The sequence below is a fragment of the Schistocerca piceifrons genome, chromosome 11 (genome assembly GCF_021461385.2).
Source record: "Schistocerca piceifrons isolate TAMUIC-IGC-003096 chromosome 11, iqSchPice1.1, whole genome shotgun sequence".
Lineage (NCBI taxonomy): Eukaryota > Metazoa > Arthropoda > Insecta > Orthoptera > Acrididae > Schistocerca > Schistocerca piceifrons.
Window position 1 is genome coordinate 42214621 of NC_060148.1, and position 21569 is coordinate 42236189.

Here is a 21569-nt window from a genome sequence, read left to right on the forward strand (position 1 = left end):
CTAAGTGTGCTGGCAATAAAATGCAGTCTTTGGTTAGCCTTCCCCACAACATTTTCTATGTGTTCTTTCCAATGTAAGTTGTTCGTAATTGTAATACCTAGGTATTTAGTTGCATTTACGGCTTTCGGATTACACTGATTTATTGTGTAACCGACGTTTAATGAGTTCCTTTTAGCACTCATGTGGATGACCTCACACTATTCGTTATTTAGGGTGAAGTGCCACTTTTCGCACTATTCAGATATCTTTTCTAAATCGTTTTGCAGTTTGTTTTGATCTTCTGATGACTGTATTAGTCGATAAACGACAGCGTCATCTGCAAACAACTGAAGACGGCTGCTCAGTTTGTCTCCCAAATCATTTAGTCTCCCAAATCATTTATATAGATAAGGAACAGCAAAGGGCCTATAACACTACCTCGGGGAACACCTGAAATCACTTCTGTTTTACTCGATGACTTTCCGTCAATTACTACGAACTGTGACCTCTCTGACAGGAAATCACAAATCCAGTCACATAACTGAGATGATATTCTATAAGCACGCAATTTAACTATGATCCGCTTGTGTGGTACAGTGTCAAAAGCCTTGTACTGATGCACATGCGATGTGTCACAGGTTGCAGAATTTGATAGTTCATGGCGATCCAAGAAGTTCAGACAATGACTGTTCCAAAATGATTACATTTACATAAGGCAAAGACAGCTAGAGAAGCAAAATACAGGGCAAAAGAATGCCGCCCCTCCCCCCCTCACCCCCTGCACCAGTGTTCTTGCATCAGAGTGTATCATGCAAGACAGCTGTGGATGTACATTTATTGTATACATGTTGAGCCTCTGAAGTTGCAATGACATCAAGCTACTTGTCGATGCCAAGGAATTATTTCTTACTGTCTCTTACCCCATATAAGTGGATTACTCACTTCAGTTAAATACATCACAGCTTTTAGTGACAACACTGTTGGTCAACATAAAAGTAAATACATTGTGAGGTTCTGGCATTACATTACCCAGACAACACACACTGAAACTGTAGATCACAAATCCATGATTTCCAGTCATTCTTATATGGAATGTGACCTAGTTTTGCATTTATTAAGAAGGTTGTCAGGGAAAAAAATCCTTGGATTTTGGTACCTGATTAAGTGAGCATTGCTCATTTCCAAGGACAGTAGGAAACTTTAGGTAGCCCTGATGACTGTTAATGATGTCACCACACTAAATGGACTCAATGATTGGCCCAAGGACTCAGTGAAAATCTTGAGAAAAATGCAGTAGTTGCATATTCAAAAGAAGTAACCCTTTATCTTGTCTTACAAATATCTTTCAATGAAGAGCTGGAAGATTTTCAAAATGTTAACAACAAGAGAGCACATCACTGTGGCAGAAATATCAGTGTCTTCCCTGCTCTGGAAATGAAAAATGAGAAAGCTAGGTTAAAAAAACCAAAGCACAGAGACCTATAGACTCTACTTCCTTTGTGCCACATGTACATGATGAATTTTATTAAAAACTTCCACACTGTGAAGCTGTAAGAACAGATAAGGTGGCTTACCTAATCAAAATCATTAAGAAGTTAATTGTTACTCAGAAAATGAACCTGACGGGATGTTAGACTCTGAGTAGACTCGTGGTCATGTTCAACTCAAGTAACAAGTTGCTGTCTGTCACTAAAGCGTTCCTATTAATGTTACTGTGATCAATGATTCTTGATTAGTAATAAAAAATTACTGACTGATAAAATCCAGGATTTTTCCCCAAATATTTAAGTCTCATCTTCATCTTCCATCATTATTGTAGATATAGATGAGACTTAAGTGTCTCACAGAAAATTTAATTATAAGATCTAGAAGGTCACCTATGGTACAGGTCTTCCCCACTACGTCCAATGTTGGGGTGTTATTCCAATGCCAGAGAGCCCTGGCAGTAGTGACGATGCAGGGGGAAAATAAGCTGAAGATTTGAATTGAAGTCTGTGTTGAGGAGGGCATTCAACTTGGGTATTTCTTGCAGCAATGTTGACCACAGTGCTGCACTTCTGGGATCTGGTGAAGTGCGCCTGCACTGGATTAAATACGTCTCACGAATTAATGACGAGGTCTGGTGAGCCGGCCGACACAGATGTAGTTTCTAAGTGGTTTCCACATCCGACTAGGTAAATACTGGGACAGTACAAATATCCAGGCTCAGGTACAAGCTATATGAACATTTAGAAAAATGTTAACATGCTTGAATATGTGGTTTATACCAGATGCAGACAGGTGTGGTCCACAGATTCAGTCCGAGGTAGACTGGTGGTGTCGGGAAGAGAATCCGGCCACTCACTATCACTAACATAGCTGTAATCTACGATGCCGACACCATAGAGCAATGGGAAAACAGCAGGAAGAAGATGAAAAAGGAAGAAGGGCATGCTGTTGTAACCTTACATAACGTGTCAATCGTGGTAAAAGTAAGAAATGCTCCAAAAGTAATTAAACAGTGAAGTTTCAATTCCGAGGATTGTCAGTAACAGAAAAAGTAAAATCAAAACAACCTCCTCGAAAAACAGTCTGTCCTTTCAACACATCAACCAAAAAGGACGAGCTGACGTCCATGTTATACTCAGTCTCCACAGCCAAAATAGAGTTGTAAATAGTAGGCTTCCATCGGAAGACACGATGTATCCTACGACGAGGCATGTTGCCAACTGAGCGTCAGCTACCGGGAACACGCTATTTATAGACGACACTTCACCCAAGGTCACGGACTTAGAGCTCCTCAGCGCGACGGCGGGATAAGTGCACCGCCGCAGTCAAAATTATTCTAAGTCCGTGACCTTGGGTGAAGTGTCGTCTATAAATAGCGTGTTTCCGGTAGCTGACGCTCAGTCGGTAGCATGCCTCGTCGTAGGATACATCGTGTCTTCTGATGGAAGCCTACTATTTACAACTCTATTTTGGATGTGAAGACTGAGTATAACACGAACGTCAGTTCGTCCGTTTTGGTTGATGTGTTGAAAGGACAGACTGTTTTTCGATGGGGTCGTTTTGATTTTACTTTTTCTGTTACTGACAATCCTGTTGGTCAGTGTTGGTTGACTGTTGCGATAATTCGTATCGATAGTACTACTAAGTCAACTGCAATGTCTTTGGAGCAGATAACTCCTCGTGATGTTCTCGGTTATCGGACGTTCACGGTTACCATGTCTCAAGTTAGTGGTGTTGGTTAACCATAGACAAATTTTTTAATTGACAAACCATTGTGTGCTAGGACCCGCAGGTCTTGTAAACTGTCTCATGATGATAATATTTGTGTCTTTGTCCGTGGTAGAGGTGTCAATATGAAATGTAAAATATTTGGCGATATGACTGTATATAATAGTAGAGTAACAGCAAGTGTTAATATGTGACGTCACGCTGAATCGAATTTTTTTTTTATATATTGAAACGTATTGTATGCACCCCGATAGTAACAAATGGTTCAAATGGCTCTGAGCACTATGGGACTTAACATCTATGGTCATCAGTCCCCTAGAACTTAGAACTACTTAAACCTAACTAACCTAAGGACAGCACACAACACCCAGTCATCACGAGGTAGAGAAAATCCCTGACCCCGCCGGGAATCGAACCCGGGCGTGGGAAGCGAGAACGCTGCCGCACGACCACGAGCTGCGGACCTGATAGTAACATTTGTGGTTTTTAATTTGATTATTTATTTGAAAAGCTATTGAAATAATTGTATATGATACGAGTAAAAAATATATGACTATTATATTGTATTCACAGTGATATAATAGTGATTTGACATAGACTTGACAATGAAGAAGTACATTTTTTCTTTGATAAAGACAGAGATGTCAGCACCCTATCAAGTTACTCTGGTGCACAATAAGTCAATTTCGTGTTTTGGTCCTACCTGATCGTGTAGAGGGCAATTCTAATTAATTACTGAGTCCTTTAAGTGGTAAAAGGAAGAGAGAGAGGGAAACAAAAAGGATACACTAGCTGTCCAAATAAAGGTCACACCTTGCAGACTTTATCAGCGAGGTGCGATATATGTTACAAGGGATCACGCTACAGCATCAGTGTAGACGTCCACTTACAACAAAGAATTATTACCGATAATAATTAGATCAGAAGTTGTTTTGAGAAAGCATATGATTCTGAACTGACTTTTAATTACCTACTACAAAAGATAATCAATTCGTGAGAGAAAAGACAAATTTCGGGATTAGATTTGATTGTATGGTTGCATAGCAACATATCAACAGTCTTGGGTTACATGTAGCTGGAATGGAGTTATAAGTTGAAAATCCCATACAAACACAGGCAAACACTATAAAAATTGGCATTAATTATGACTGAGTTCAGAATGAATGTTTTTACGCCAAATCGGGACTTCAATAAACTACAATTACACAAAAAGACAATTCACAAGTTGCATATCATTTCAGTAGACGACCAACTGTAGAAACTAAAATTTCACATCGACGTTATCATTTTTGTCAAAACAGTGACACTTTTTTTGTTTCCTGCCGTACTCGTACGAAGGTTATAAATTGGAAGTTCTTAATATTTTGTTGTATATCACGGTTTCGATAAGATGATAAGATGTTCCCCTTCCCCACTTCCTTGAACATACGACCCTGAGGATTTCCCGAGTGTGTAAAGAGCAAAGAAGAGGTAACTAAACAAACCACAACCACTAGCAATGACGACGACAAAGGAGACGAGGGGAGGAGAGGATACACTGTGTAGTGTTAGGCAGAAACTCTTCAACCGAGTAAAAAATCTTGTCCATATACCGTACATTTAGTATCTGACAGTACACAACTACACAGTCCAATCAGATTTACGTCACCACCATCTACGTTTGATGTCAACGTGCAATAATCACTCACGAACGACAGGTGGCAGCACTAGTAGTGGAAGGTATATACGAGTGCTATCCACAAAGTAAATTACGTTTTGGAATTAAAAATAAATAAAGTATTGGAAAATTTTTTATTATATACAGATGAAAGCCACACTTAAATACCACTTTTCTACATAGTTGCCATTTAAATTAAGGCACTTATCGTAGGGATGGACGAGCTTGGAAATTCCTTCGTCGTAAAATTCGGCCGCCTGCACCTTCAACCACGTGGTTACCTCTTCTCGAAGCTGTGCGTCGTCATCAAAACGCTGCACAGCCAACCACTTCTTTATTGCTGGGAATAAGTGGAAGTCGCTCGGTGCCAGGTCGGGACTGTACGGCGGATGAGGAAACGACTCCCACTTAAAAGATTCGAGAACTTCACGAGTGGCATTTGCCGTGTGGGCCCGGGCGTTGTCTTGAATCGGCAAGATCTTTCAGCCCAACTTTCCCCTGCGCTTGTTTTGTATTGCTCTTCTGAGGTTGTGCAGAGTTTGGCAATACCTTTGAGTGTTTATTGTTGTGCCTCTTTCCAGGAAATCCACAAAAATCACACCTTTTCTGTCCCAAAAGACAGTCGCCATCACCTTCCTTGCCGACATTCTCTGCATGCATTTCTTGGGTTTTGGGGGGGAATTTGTGTGCCCCCACTGCATTGACTGCAATTTTGTCTCGCAGTTCACACACTTGCCCCACGTTTCGTCACCAGTAACGATGTGATTGAGTAATGAGTCACCATCTTTCTCGTAAGCATCCAAAAACGTTAACGCTGCAGGCATTCGCTGATTTTTGTGAATCTCTGTCAAGATTTTTGGTATCCATCTTGCACAAAACTTGTGGTAACCGAGCTTTTCGGTAATGATTTCGTGCAACAAACTTCATGAAATTTGTGGAAAACTCAGAGAGTTCCGTTATTGTGAAATTATGGTTTTCACGGACCGCGGCATTGACTTTTTCGACAAGTTCGGCAGTCACTATGCCAGGTCTTCCACTTCGCTCTTCATCATGAACGTCGGTTCGGCCATTTTTAAATTTTATGACCCATTGACGCACTCCACCTTCAGTGATTATGTTGTCCCCATACACTTCACAAAGCTGCCGATAGATTTCTATCGGTGTGCAGTTTTTTTGCAGTCAGAAACCTTATTACAGCACGCACTTCGCGGCATTTTCAATTAACGCTGACATTTCAAAGTGTCACAGTAACTCGACGGAGTACAGCACGAACCTCTCACTAGCACGGCAGGATGCCGACTGAGCGGTGGAATGCCACGACACCAAGATGGCCGCGCTAGCCCCGCCCCTAACGGACACAAACGAAAACGTAATGTACTCTGTGGATAGCCCTCGTATAATATGGAGGGCAGGTGGAGGGGGAGGGAGGCAGGGAACAGTGTAGTCATTATCATAATGCTGCAATAGGGTGATTTACCTGATGTCCTAAAGGGCACGACCATTGGCTTTCAGGTCAAGGGTGGAAGCATTTCCAAATGGCCAAGTTTGTAAACTGTTCACATGCCACTGTTGTTAAACTACGAGTGTCACTCTAAAAGAAATGCACACTATTTTTGTAAAAATACACTTTTCATTCTGTATGTGTGAAAGTTTTACAGTGTGTAGATACATTCTTCTTGCTTGTTTTCAAACTTAGTTCAACCCCTTCCCGTGAGTGGTGCCGTCACAGCATGTCTTCAAGATGGTTGCTACACTTGACATTCGTCAGAAGCAACGTGCTGTCATAGAATTCCTGTGCTGTGAAAACGAGACAGTGGGAAACATCCACATGGGGTTGAAAAAGGTACACGGAGATGCTGCAGTACAGTTAGTCGGTGGGCAAGCAGGTTACGTGAAGAAAGTGGGCACGGCAACACTGAGGATTGTCCTCGCAGCGGCAGGCCTCGTACTGCACACACTCCTGAGAATGTGCAGAGAGTTAACGAATTGGTGACTGCTGACAGACACATCACAGTGAACGAATTGTCACGCTACGTTGGGATAGGGGAAGGAGGTGTCTGTAGAATACTGAAAGTCTTGACATTAAAAAAGGTTTGTGCCAGGTGGGTTCCCAGGATGTTTACAGTGGCTGACAAAGAAACAAGAAAAATGGTATGTAGCGAACTTTTGAAAGAGTATGAGAATGGTGGAGATGAATCCCTTGGAAGAATTGTGACAGGTGATGAAACATGGCTCCATCATTTTTCACCACAGATAAAGAGGCAATCAGTGGAGCGGCATCGTGCAAATTCATCCAAGAAAAAAAAATTCAAAATCACACTTTCTGCTGGAAAAGTTATGGCTACGGTGTTTTTCGATTCCAAAGGACTCTTGCTTGTGGACATCGTGCCAAGTGGAACCACCATAAATTCTGATGCATATGTGACGACACTGAAGAAACTTCAAGCTTTCAAGCTCGACTGAGTCTTGTTCAACCACATCGACAAAAGCAGGATGTTTTGCTGTTGCACGACAATTCACGGCCACACATCAGTCAAAAAACTGTGGAAGTAATCACAAAACTCGGATGGACAACACTGTAACATCCGCCTTACAGTCCTGACCTGGCTCCACGTGACTATCATCTCTTTGGGAAACTGAAAGACTCTCTTCGTGGAACAAGGTTTGAAGATGATGACTCCCTTGTGCACGCTGCCAAACAGTGGCTCCAACAGGTCGGTCCAGAATTTTACCGTGCGGGTATACAGGCGCTGGTTCCAAGATGGTGTAAGGCAGATGAGGGATGGAAATTATGTGGAGAAATGAAAATATTTTTCCTAAAGGATGTATCTACACACTGTAAAACTTTCAAAGATGAATTTAAAAAAAATAATATGCATTTCATTTGGAGTGACCTCTTGTATACTGGGATTTACAAAGTGGTGCTACCCAAAACTGGTGACAAGCCACCTGTGGTGCACAACAGACCACAGATGACAAAAGCTAACGGTGGCTGCGGGGACGTATAGGGCGAATAGACGTGCAACTGTTGAGGAACTGACAGCCGAGACGAGCCCACCGGCTACTGGCAGTGGTTCCTCAATGACCGTCCAGTGAATGTACGTATGGGCCTCCACAGTAGGCACCCGATTCTGTAACAGTACTGACTGGAGTCCATCGCCGATGAAGGCTGGAATTTGCTTGTAAATACCCCAACTGGACATCCACTGTGTGGCATGAGGTGGCTTTTTCAGACAAATTACATTTTACGCTCTGACGGACAGATGGCCGTGGGCGTGTATGGCATAAAATGTCTGAAAGCTAACGAGGGAAGGGGCATTACATTCTGAGGAATGTTTTCGTAGCATTACCCGGTCGATCTCATCGTTCCGGAAGGCAGAGTGGTTCGACACAGGTATACGTCCGACCTTGAGGACCGGGTCCAACCCTACGAGCAGTTTGTTTTTCCTCGGCATGACGGTATCTACACTCACGCTCATAAATTAAGGATAACTGCAGAACGTGGTGCCACACAATGTGGCACTACACAAAACTGGCGCTAATAGCATAGGCACGTAGGGAACACACATTACACAGATCTGTAAGTCCACGGTATTGCTAGTAAGTTGACAAAACCGTCCCGAAACACGTGTGCTACAAAACGCCACTGTTTCCTGCAAATGAACCCCGACATCAATATGGGGTATGATCACCGTGCACACATACACAGGCCGCAGAACGGGTTGGTATACTCTGGATCAAGTGGTCGAGCAGCTGCTGGGGTATAGCCTCCCATTCTTGCACCAGTGCCTGAAGTGTGGTAGGGGTTTGAAGACGTGAAGCGATACGTCAACCGAGAGCATCCTAGATGTGCCCGATGGGGTTTAGGTCTGGAGAACAGGCAGGCCACTCCATTCGCCTGGTATCTTCTGTTTCAAGGTACTCCTACACGATGGCAGCTCGGTGGGGCCGTGCGTTATAATCCATCAGGAGGAAGGTGGGGACCACTGCACCCTTGAAAAGGCAGACATACTGGTGCAAAATGACGTCCTGATACAACTGACCTGTTACAGTTCTCCTGTCAAAGACATGCAGGGGTGTACGTCGACGAATCTTAATCCCACCCCAGGCCATCAAACCACGACCTCCATACAGGTCCTTTTCAAAGACAAGAAGTTGGTATCTGGTTCGTGGTTCACGCCAGATGAAAACCCGGCGAGAATCACTGTTCAGACTATACCTGGACTCGTCCGTGAACGTAACCTGGGACCACTGTTCCAATGACCATGTACTGTGTTCTCGACACCAGGCTTTACAGGCTCTCCTGTGACCAGGGGTCAGTGGAATGCACCTTGCAGGTCTCCGGGCGAATACAGCATGTCTGTTCAGTCGTACGTAGACTGTGTGTCTGGAGACAACTGTTCCAGTGGCTGCCGTAAGGTCCCGAGCGAGGCTACCAGCAGTACTCCGTGGCTGTCTGCGGGCACTGATGGTGAGATATCGGTCTTCTTGTGGTGTTGGACACTGTGGGCGTCCCGTACTGTAGCGCCTGGACACGTTTTTTGTCTGCCGGACTCGTTGCCACAATCTTGCGATCACACTTTGTGGCACACGGAGGGCCCGTGCTACGACCTGCTGTGTCTGACCAGCCTCCAGTCGCCTTAGTATTCTACCCCTCATAACGTCATCAATGTGTGTTCTTTGAGCCATTTTCAACACACAGTCACCATTAGCATGCCTGAAAACGTCTGCACACTTACTCGCTGCACCGTACTCTGACATGCACCGACACACCTCTGCGTATGTGGACTACTGCCAGCGCCACCGTGCGACGACCGCATGTCAAGTGCACCGCACGGTCAGACCCTGAGGTGATTTAAATCCGAAAACCACCCAGCAGAGCGTTGTTTCACCATGCGTCACCATTATCCTTAATTTATGAGCATGAGTGTACTAGCAAGACAATGCGACCTGACACAGCAGTCTACTTGCATTGATTGAAGAACAGCAGGATGAGCTTACCACACCACACCAGCTAGCAAACTCCCCAGACTTAAAACTAACAGAGAAACTGTGGGACCACCTCAGTCGGACTGTTCGCACCACGAATCCTCGACCGAGAAATCTACCGTTGCTGGTCACAGTACTAGCATTGGCCTGTCACCACGCCCCTGTCAGTACCTTCCCGACTCTCTTCCTGCACACCTTGCAGTTCTCTGCACTACAAACGTTGGTCATTCGGGCTTTTGACAGGTGTCACATTGATGTGACTGGACAGCATATATAGAATGCCTTCTACAAGACGAAGAATCTCACGAGATTGAGGGACGAGAAAGTAAAACACGGGCACAAAAAAGGAATCCTCGCCGCTCCAGACGTGGCCGTACACTCACCGTGATGTGGGAGACTCCCCAGTCGGCAAACTTGGGCACCAGCTCGTGGGCGACGTTCTTGCCACTGTAGACGCCGGTGCGCAGCTTGGCCGTCAGTGGCGTCTGGCGCAGTACGCCGGTCGTGCTGCGCACCACTTCCTCCAGCACCCGCTCGCGCCGCAGCAGTCCAGAACCGCCGCCCTGTGAACGTGACTAGTCATTAATAGTTGCCCACTAAACAAAACACACTTCATATATATGAAGTTGGTATCTGTTCTTTCGGACATGTCTCTCATATATATATATATATATATATATAAAAAACAAAGATGATGTGACTTACCAAATGAAAGTGCTGGCAGGTCGACAGACACTCAAACAAACACAAACATGCACACAAAATTCAAGCTTTCGCAACAAACTGTTGCCTCATCAGGAAAGAGGGAAGGAGAGGGAAAGACGAAAGGATGTGGGTTTTAAGGGAGAGGGTAAGGAGTCATTCCAATCCCGGGAGCGGAAAGACTTACCTTAGGGGGAAAAATGGACGGGTATACACTCGCACACACACACACACACACACACATATCCATCCACACATATACGGGAAGCCTAACAGACACATCATTGTGGTCCAAAACCACTCGGAAGTGACGTCAAAATGACGTATACGCAAACGCGCTGCACACTTGTCGACTGATCGAGATCTGTGGTCGAATCGAGTTAGCGGGAAAAGCGTCTGCTTTGTTCTGCACTGTCATACTGACCGTGTATCTTGAGTGGTTGTGTTTTCGCTATCGAGCAAAATGTCTCGGGTGTATGAAAACATCTTTCGTGACGCTCTGAAAGATTTCAGAGTTTCGGAGGATGGCCCGATTTCAGGCTATTGTAATTCGTTGGAGGAGGTAATAATAATTTTATGTTACAATTGGCTGGCAAAAATATGCGCCTTAGAAAATAACTTTTTTTCTGCTGCCAGTTAAGATTTCATTTTAATAAATTTTATATGCTGCTTTTCGCGATCTGATTCCAATTTTTAAGTGAGGTTTTTTATGTATTATGCAGTTTTTTCTTTGTTTTCGTTGTGAGGTGCTGCATTGTTACATTACCTTTACTGTAACATATACACGTGGAATATTGTAATTAATGATCGGTGTTTAGGAAGTTAATGGCAACTTTGTTTCAAAATTCGCTGTTTGTGAGTTCGTCATCTATGTATTACTGTAAAAGAAACTGAACATTGCAGCAGCTCTCGAGTAAATGGCATAATTTAGAAGACACACACATGAAAATGGGACTCAGGGCCTGGGAACAATCATGCAAAAGGAAAATAAAAAGCAGTATATTTGCAGCTAATGTCATTGCCAGAGCGTGGGTTCTGTATTCCACATAAATGTATCCTGCATTTTCCCAGGAATTTTACGTAGTTCTTTCTAATTGCACTATCAGCTCCAGTGCATAATTGCACAAATCCATTACTGCTGTTTTCTTTGTGCTGGCACTGAGATGAATTTAATTGAGGTACTGAATTCAGAGATTAGCTAGAAAACTCTATGCAGGGATATGGAACTCTGTAATTCAAATGACTGTAAGATCCTTAGTTTCTCACCAAAGTTTCAGCAAGGTCAGTGACATCAACTATGAAACAACTTTTTTCATCAATAGCACTGTAATGAATGCCACTTTATGCAAATGTTGCAACATGACCACATTTGGCCTCCCTACTGAATTCTGAGCAAAGGTGTATTGTTGATGGGTGCTGAGTGAGAGCTTTTTGTTCAGGATACCATTGCTCAGTAATAACTGTCCGCTTAATTAATACATGTTACGATGTTTCAATTATTACCACTGCTTAGGTGGCTGCTTAAGTATGTGTGGATAATGTTGGAACTCTATTGGGATTCCTGGATTATATTGGTAGACAAAGTCTGTCAGGATCTAAAATTTTCTCAGCACCACACTGAAGTTTTGATGATAATGTAAGCTGTTTTAGTCTTTAGAAATACTCGTTGGTGAATATGGGTCCTCATAGGGTATAGAACGTTATGACACTTTGAAGCCCTCAAAGTTAAACTTCTCTTACAGGTGTTCTTTCACATCTACACTCTTCTTATTGCCCTACTAGATTTTATTTTAATTTCTTCTATTGATCTGGCTTTTACTGGAGATAATGATGATGGGAGTGAGTTATTAAGTCATTTATTTATTTTTCTTAGTTTTTCGTCTCACAACATAGGACTTGGGATGAGGCAAAATGTCTTCTAGAGATATTATCTCAGTTCTTCTACTGGATAGTGTTGACTTCTCAAGGAGGAGAAATGTTGAGGTCTGCATCTATAACCTTGTCAGGAATAGCAATAGTAGAAATAGATGGCAAATTATTTTTAAGTTTGGAGTGTATCAGTCAAATAAGCCTTAAAAGTGCTGTATTATTTCTGTTGGTGATAAGGAGGAATTCTGGCTAACCAGCCCAGATCGTGATTGATTTTGCTCTATTTGTCATTAGATAATTTCCTGTATCATACAATAACTTAAGTAAGACTTCAAGACAAGAAGTCATAGCTTATGGCTTGTATGATGTGGTAGAGTATGCAAAATTATGCTGTTTTTTTTTTTTTTTTTTCATATGGTGATTATGCAGAATCATAAGTTGTGGTCCTTGAGGGGAGTGTCTCATGTACGTAATGGAAGTTTCATGAATTCTGTGAGCAATTCGTCGTATCATGCTCTCTTTCCCAGGTCTTTGTCACAGATTTCAATCCCTTTGTAAATTAATGTGCCAAGATGCTTGCGGATTTTGTGATTAAGCTTAATGGATGTTGTATTGAAGTAATGTAGTCAGAGGTCTTTCTTCCACTTTTGTTAAGAGTTTGACAGCCGAAAACTGATATTTTTCAATTGTAGGAGAGAAATCATTTTGTAATTTTTACAAAAACTTTTTCATGGATGTATTAACCAGTTCCAACTTTCATCAGTTGTACTGGATAGTTTTGATTGGTGATTGTCTTATTCTTAGTATATACAACCTGGAATTCATAGTATGCATAATTATTATGCTTAATAAAGGTTTTGTTGACATAAGGCAAGGCGTGCTTGAAATGAGGTTAACTGAAGCACTGATCAGTTAACCCCAAAACTAGGTCATTAAACTTCATGTGCACTTGGAAAATATTTTTCATCATAATAATCACAACTGAAAGAACATTTTATGATCACAATTTTAACTGAAGTCAACAGTAACATAATTTGTGGTCAGTGAATAACAATGGAATAAAAGCAAAAGAGCAAACAAATGAACTCCCAATTTTGTTAACTCATCCATGATTAATAACATAACACTTACTTACTTTAGCTGTCAAAAACATCAGATGTGATGAAAGGCTGTGTACATTAAATAACTGAATTTTATAAAGCCTAAAATTTCCCTCTTCATTCATGTTTCCCAGTTAACCTTAAGTGTAGGTACCCTCAGTTTATGCTACTCGTCACTTTATTCTCAGGTAGAAACACTTCTCGATCAGCTGAAAACTGTGGGGTTTTCATACTGCGTGAGAAGTAGTCGTTTTAAAGAGCCTTCTTCAGATGTTATGAAAAGTACGTGAACTGCTGCATTAATTACTTTCTGTGGTTTACCATTTTAGTGGGACTAGTGTAGCAGGGGATACAACCTGTCAGCTTTGGACAATGACGTCACAAGTGGCCAATCGAGAAGCGATTCTTCTTAGTGTTGTAGCTCCCTTCAGTGGCTGATAAGTGTTTTTTGGCTTTAAAAAAAATCTCACGAGATAGAATAAACAGATCCACTTTATTAAGCAATCAGTAAAAAAACGAAACTGAAACATAACAGCAAAAGCGAAAATGGTAAACTGCTCTCTGGCGACTTGTGACGTCATCGTCCAAAGCCGACGTGTTGTATCCCCTGCTACACTAGACCCATTTTAGTTCATATATGCATACTTGAAGGAAGAACTTAGTTTGCTGGAATTAGGGATAGTATATATAGGCTACTTTAAATGGACATTTCTTTGTAAGCTGCACTAACAATTGATGGAATTGACTGTTTTTGTTATTGTTAATAGTTGTTGTGATATGCAAGGCAGAATTGTATTAATTATTTTCCTCTGTGTTGACTTGTTTGTCATTTATCCATTTTCACAGCCGTACACTCAGTAATTTTTACACACTTGCATTTGATAATAGGCTGATTAAAATTATTAGTTGGTTGACAATTCCTGTCGGAGCTGGTTTCCTCCAGAGTGCTGAATGCGTCAGGTCCAAACTATCTCTGTTCGCCATTTCCTGACTGCCACAACAGCTGATCAATCCACTTCCATTTTCTTGTCTGACTTCCTTTCTTGATGTGTTTGAACGCCATGCAATCATTTGCTGCCTTCAACAAGATTGGCCTTAAACAACATTTTCAGACAGTAGGCATAACTACGCATCCTTACAATATCTTTATGGTGCTAGAGCTAGCTTTCACGTCGTAACATAATGTGAAAGGCTGATCTGGTTGAAGGTAGCACATGATCGTTGGGACCAAATAATCTTACATTAGTGTAATGTAGAGTGGTGGCGAAGTGCAACGGATAAGAAACATTCCTGATCCATATAAAGTTGTGGATTTGAGTCTTGACAGATTCTTTCATATTTTTTATACCAAAATATTATCAAAATTACTTCATTATTTTTATTTAGTTAATAGGTTTGGATGCAGTTTTATTTCTAACACTCTGCTGTGTCATTTTCGACATTGTATTTACTTTTTAATTCCTTATATTTCTTCATCATATCATTATTTCATTTGAAATCAGCTTGTCACCTATAACCTGTAACTGAATACAAACCAGGACTGCTCATTAGTTGGTAATTTGGCAGTCCACGCAGCTTGTGTGAGGACAGTTTCAGGTGCCATAATTAATGAAAGGAAGAAATTAGTTTGCTTTTAGCATTGAAATACAATTTTTGTCTTGAGTTTGCTTATAGAGAATAGCTTCAGCTAGTTTCCTGCCACATGCTTAGTGTTGGATGTTTCACCATCAAGCCAGGCCAGGCAGCAGCATTCGGTGTGAGGCTCTGCTGCAACTGCCCGCGGTCAGTGTATTAATTGTTGTGAACAAAGTACGATTAACAGTTCTTCTGTAGAATGCTGACAGCCATTTTCTAGGATATATTGCACATCATGTTACGGTTAGGTTATCAAATCAGTTTAAATTCTGGGCTATAAAATGTCATATCTGCCACAGTTATGCCATTGGTCACTCCAAAACCAGTTGTCAGCAGAGCATGTCATATTCATGTTATTTCATAATGGCCACTTCCAACACTGCCCAGAGTTACATGTATATGTCTCCCATCCTTTCGTAATCCCAACCTGTGCTCTGCCTCTACTGAGCTAAACCTACTTTTTTTAACATGAAAATTAAATTGAACAGCACTTGCAGAGTGACCTGCTCTGTTTGTTGCCTATAATACAGCAGCAGCTGGTGTGCCAACACTTTTGCAAAAAGTGACAGATGCCAACTAACAAATAATTTTAATGAATCTATACTGCTGTGTTCATGTTGAAATGGTTTCTATGGTTTTCGATAATTGTGGTGTTGATATGTAAAACAGTAGTCAGCTCATTGAACCTATTGACAGGCATGTTTAGCTTTATTGTCTTCCTAGTTAAGTTTATTTTTTGTAATTCCACATTAATAGTAATTACATTTTTCTACATAAGTGTTCTTCACATCTCCTTTGTTTACAAAGAATATTAATTCCACATTTATTGGAACCACAATAAAGCACTTCAGTTGCCCGAAATCAGTATGGTATCCTCATTGCACATGGCAGACAGTTCCATTTCTTTGCTAGATACAATAGGTGTGACATCCTGTAAAATTTTGCTCCAGTACTATGTAAAGTAGATAGACAATCTGCTTCCATCAGTTCAGAACTTTGACAATACCTGTCAAATGAATGAAATGTTTTCTCACGTTGTATTTAGTTAATTAACAATAACATATGTGAATTATTTAACAATAACAATGTTTTTTTGTCTGTGAGAAATATATTAACTGTTCCAGGTAAAACAAAGCATTTCTTCAAGCAAATGCAGGGACATGTCCCTATCCCCTTTCTTGGTTGTGCATTTGCAGTGGAGAGTGTGTGGTTGAGGCACTGTGTTTTGGGGCCAAAATACTATAAAAGTAAAGAGTCTAGTGTACCTGAGCACTTGGTAATATCATGCTGTGTTAAGATATACCTACTTTCCATAAAACAAGTTCTTTACAGGGAAAGTTTATTAAATAAATTTTATAGTAGTTCTTTACCCTCTTTAGGAAGACCATGTGACTCCTCGTAAGAGATTGAGGATCATGGATACTAGAAAATCCAACTGCCCAGCAACTTTAAATATGAAGTTTATAAGGGTGTATCCTGATTACAGTATGCACTCAGCAACTGAACACAGGGATACCAAAACAAAAGTAAGTATCCAGTTTGGGTTCTGATTGGAGAAAATTTTACATGATCAGTTGACTGTATACTTTAAAATCTATTGTTTTTAATGCTCTTAATTAAATAATTGATACATTTTTGTCTTACAGGTTCTTGCAAGTCTACAGAAAGATTTGGCATTGCCATGCCCGCCTAAGAGCTATCTACGTTATTATTTGACTGCTTCCCCAGCAAGTGCACACACACATGCTACTGAAAGTGTTGAAGCAAGTGGGTACATACATCCTTCACTTGTAAAGGAAATCAAAAACTTAGTACTCAGTGGCATGACATCTCTCAAAGTCATTAAGTTGGCTCTAGACAGATTTGTTGAAATCAATTTCACTGGGACACACATACCAGGTCAAATGAATACTACCTTTTACCCCACAGAGAAAACTATTTACAGTCACATTTATCGGACCCTTTATGGTACAAATAAAGTATTGTTTGACGAGACTAGACTGCAGAATCAGGTTGATGAGTGGCACAAAGACTCGAGCAATCACATGATTTATTATAGACATTGTACGGGAGCCAATGGAGAAGTGAAATCATTACTTTTTTGCTATCAGAGCAGTTGGCAGAGAGATCTTTTGAAGAAGTATGGGGGTAGTTGTTTGTTAGATGCAACATACAAAACAACAACATATGATATTCCTTTATTTTTTATAGCTGTGAAGAGTAATGTGGGCTATTTGGTTGTCGGTTTTTTTTCATTCAGATTGAAAATGCAAGATCCATTCATGAAGCACTAGACATTTTCAAGGACTGGAACAAGGATTGGAATCCCCTCTATTGGGTTACTGATTTCTCGGAGTCAGAGATAAATGCAATTGAGCAAGCATTCCCTCAGACAAAAGTTTACTTGTGCCTTTTCCATCGAAAACAGGCATGGGGAAGATGGTTGAAAAAAAAAAAAAGGATAATCTACGTGTACCAAATGACATGAAGACATTTCTGGATATGTGGCAAGAAATTTCAGAATCACCAACAGAGAGAGAATTTAGAGATCGCGTAGAAGAGTTGCGAGCGCATGAGGTTTCTCGGAGAAACGAGCGTGCATGGCCATACTGTCAACAGTAATGGCTAACGGTATGTGAAAGATGGGTGAAAGCGTATGAGGACAAGAGCAGATTTGCAACTATTGACACTACAAATGGAGTTGAAGCCATGAACAAGGTTGTGAAACATTTTTTCCTTAAACACAATTCAGACAGGACTTTAACTGGGGTTACTAAGGTTATAATAAACCAGTTTCTTCCAAGCCTAATTAGAAAGTACTGTCTGCAGAATTCTGCCATCAAAGCTTATAACAAAGATGTTTCACTGTTTTTGCATAAAAAAACAAACAAGTTTGTGAGAACCAACCTATCCGAACTCCGGAGATGGGAACTTGCTCTTCAATATATCCTCTCTTCCCGTTACCCACCAGGCCTCAATCTCCGCTAATATCAAGTTGCCACCACTCATACCTCACCTGTCATTCTACATCATCTTTGCCTCTGCACTTCCGCCTCGACTGACATCTCTGCCCAAACTCTTTGTCTTTAAATATGTCTCCTTGTGTCTGTATATGTGTGTGTGTGTGTGTGTGTGTGTGTGTGCGCGCGCGAGTGTATACCTGTCCTTTTTTCCCCCTAAGGTAAGTCTTTCCGCTCCCGGGATTGGAATGACTCCTTACCCTCTCCCTTACAACCCACATCCTTTCGTCTTTCTCTCTCCTTCCCTCTTTCCTGATGAGGCAACAGTTTGTTGCGAAAGCTTGAATTTTGTGTGTATGTTTGTGTTTGTTTGAGTGTCTGTCGACCTGCCAGCACTTTCATTTGGTAAGTCACATCATCTTTGTTTTTAGATATATTTTTCCTACGTGGAATGTTTCCCTCTATTATAACCATATCATTAATTTGAACCCAACAATTACGTTTGTTATTGTCGCTGTTGCATTTCGAAATCTTTCCTGTCGTCTTTTTCTCTTTATTTTCCCCTCCTGTTTTTACCAGTAGTCTCACTTTGTATTCACCTTCCCCTTTTTACCGTAATCTACTATACAATTTTATCCCGCCTATATATACTCAATAATACGTAACCCACTTCCAAACCATAACCATAAAAATTTTATTTTCCGCTTTCAACACTACCGCTGCTATAAAATCCACCGTTTCTAGTTCAATAACAGCTGCTTTCACGTATTAAACAACCATTTCGGCTAGTTCTAATAACTTTCACTTTATTTCCACTTCCGTTTTTCGCACATCACTGATCATTTTAGCCGCTCCCCACAGGTTTTAACGTCATTATTTCTTCGTCAGACAATTGTTAGCCCCATTTTCGTAATCTTTCACCACAACACCACTCCTTTTAATACGTTTTTTCGAAATTTTCCCGAATTTCTCCGTCCTTTAACGTGTTTTAGCGGCAACACAACCACCTAACCTTTATGCACATCGCTGTCTACCAACCCAAGTTCACCACAGGATCAACTTAACCAACACTTTTTCGCTTTTTTTCATGCCAGATCTCCAGTTGCTTTCTAGTTCACCTTTATCTCTCCCCATATATTTTTATCTTTCATTTTCATTTCAACCTCATGTTAAACTTTCCACCTTCTAATACCATGTCACCCTCACAACACCCCCACAATGACCCCATTAAGTTTTATTTGCACTCCCTCCGCAAACATGCCTTCACCCTATCCATATTACGCTCGCATATTTTATTTTCTCAGGCTTGTCTGACATTTGGCATAACCCCCAAAGGCCTCACACTTAAAGTTCCCATCTCTGGCTGCAACCCTTCTTTCCATCAGTCCCTATACCAGTTCCAAACTGAACAATCCATTGCCCTCACCCACCTATCAACTAAGCCAATGAACACACCCGTCAACTCCTATCCTTAATAAAAGTCCTCAATCTTTCCTCTCCCACATCCACACCGGCCGTTCAGAGCATCCTCCTACAGGCCAACCGTAAATTAGAACAGCATGCCACCCTTCACCTCAAAAAACTATCCAATCTCCAGGTTTCCCACCTCCGGAAAGGCAACTCACTCACCCTTCACAACCTTTCCAGCAAACCTCAACCACATCTCATTGCACACAAACCCAGTCTCTCCCATCTACTCAATCTCCCACTTCCAGCTCCACTCCCTCCAAAACCTCAAAATTCCAATCAACACAATCTGGTACCACAACACCCTAACTCAGTAGTTAACCTTTCCTCCAAACCTCTCTCCCAATCCGAAACCTTTGTCCTATCCAAAGGCATCACCTACAGCCCCACTCCCAGATTCAACCAAAGAGCCCTCATCAAAGATTTACTGTCCTACACTCGTACTCTCTGCTGGAAGTATCACTTTGCCACGAGAAAGATGATCCTAATCCTACCCCTAATGATCCAACTCCCCAAGACACTATCCAAATTGAACCCTGCCTGGAACAGTTCCGTCCTCCGTCACAGTGGGACCCACCTCCTCTTCCTCAAAATCACCCTCTCCAAACCTTCCAGGAATTTCTGACTTCCAGCCTTGCCTCTCAATCCTTCTTAAAAAACCTTAATCCTACTCCCAACATCACCACTGATGAAGCCCAGGCTATCCGTGATCTGAAGGCTGACCAGTCCATCGTCATTCTTCCGGCGGACAAGGGTTCCACGACCGTGGTACTTGATCGTCTGGAGTATGTGGCTGAGGGACTGCTTCAGCTTTCAGACAACACCACATAAAAAGTTTGCCAAGGTAATCCCATTCCTGATGTCCAGGCGGAGCTTCAAGGAATCCTCAGAACCTTAGGCCCCCTACAAAACCTTTCACCTGACTCCATCAACCTCCTGACCCCACCGACACCCTGCACCCCTACCTTCTACCTTCTTCCTAAAATTCACAAACCCAATCATCCCGGCCGCCCCATTGTAGCTGGTTACCAAGCCCCCACAGAACGTATCTCTGCCTACGTAGATCAACACCTTCAACCCATTACATGCAGTCTCCCATCCTTCATCAAAGACACCAACCACTTTCTCGAACGCCTGGAATCCTTACCCAGAAACCATCCTTGTAACCATTGATGCCACTTCCTTATACACAAATATCCCGCACGTCCAGGGCCTCGCTGCGATGGAGCACCTCCTTTCACGCCGATCACCTGCCACCCTACCTAAAACCTCTTTCCTCATTACCTTAGCCAGCTTCATCCTGACCCACAACTACTTCACTTTTGAAGACCAGACATACCAACAACTAAAGGGAACAGCCATGGGTACCAGGATGGCCCCTTCATACGCCAACCTATTCATGGGTCGCTTAGAGGAAGCCTTCTTGGTTACCCAGGCCTGCCAACCCAAAGTTTGGTACAGATTTATTGATGACATCTTCATGATCTGGACTCACAGTGAAGAAGAACTCCAGAATTTCCTCTCCAACCTCAACTCCTTTGGTTCCATCAGATTCACCTGGTCCTACTCCAAATCCCATGCCACTTTCCTTGATGTTGACCTCCACCTGTCCAATGGCCAGCTTCACACGCCCGTCCACATCAAACCCACCAACAAGCAACAGTACCTCCATTACGACAGCTGCCACCCATTCCACATCAAACAGTCCCTTCCCTACAGCCTAGGTCTTCGTGGCAAACGAATCTGCTCCAGTCCGGAATCCCTGAAGCATTACACCAACAACCTGACAACAGCTTTCGCATCCCGTAACTACCCTCCCGACCTGGTACAGAAGCAAATAACCAGAGCCACTTCCTCATCCTCTCAAACCCAGAACCTCCCACAGAAGAACCACAAAAGTGCCCCACTTGTGTCAGGATACTTTCCGGGACTGGATCAGATTCTGAATGTGGCTCTCCAGCAGGGATACGACTTCCTCAAATCCTGCCCTGAAAT

At 42.0% G+C, this 21569-nt stretch overlaps 1 protein-coding gene across 1 annotated transcript in view; it reads right to left on the reverse strand.

The window, feature by feature from the left end:
• Positions 1 to 21569, reverse strand: part of LOC124720026 (tRNA-dihydrouridine(47) synthase [NAD(P)(+)]-like) — a 227880-nt gene that overhangs the window by 53350 nt on the left and 152961 nt on the right. Inside the window, exon 8 of the mRNA XM_047245275.1 lies at positions 10225 to 10404. Coding sequence (XP_047101231.1) covers positions 10225 to 10404 — 180 coding nt within the window. The remainder of the gene's footprint in view (positions 1 to 10224; positions 10405 to 21569) is intronic.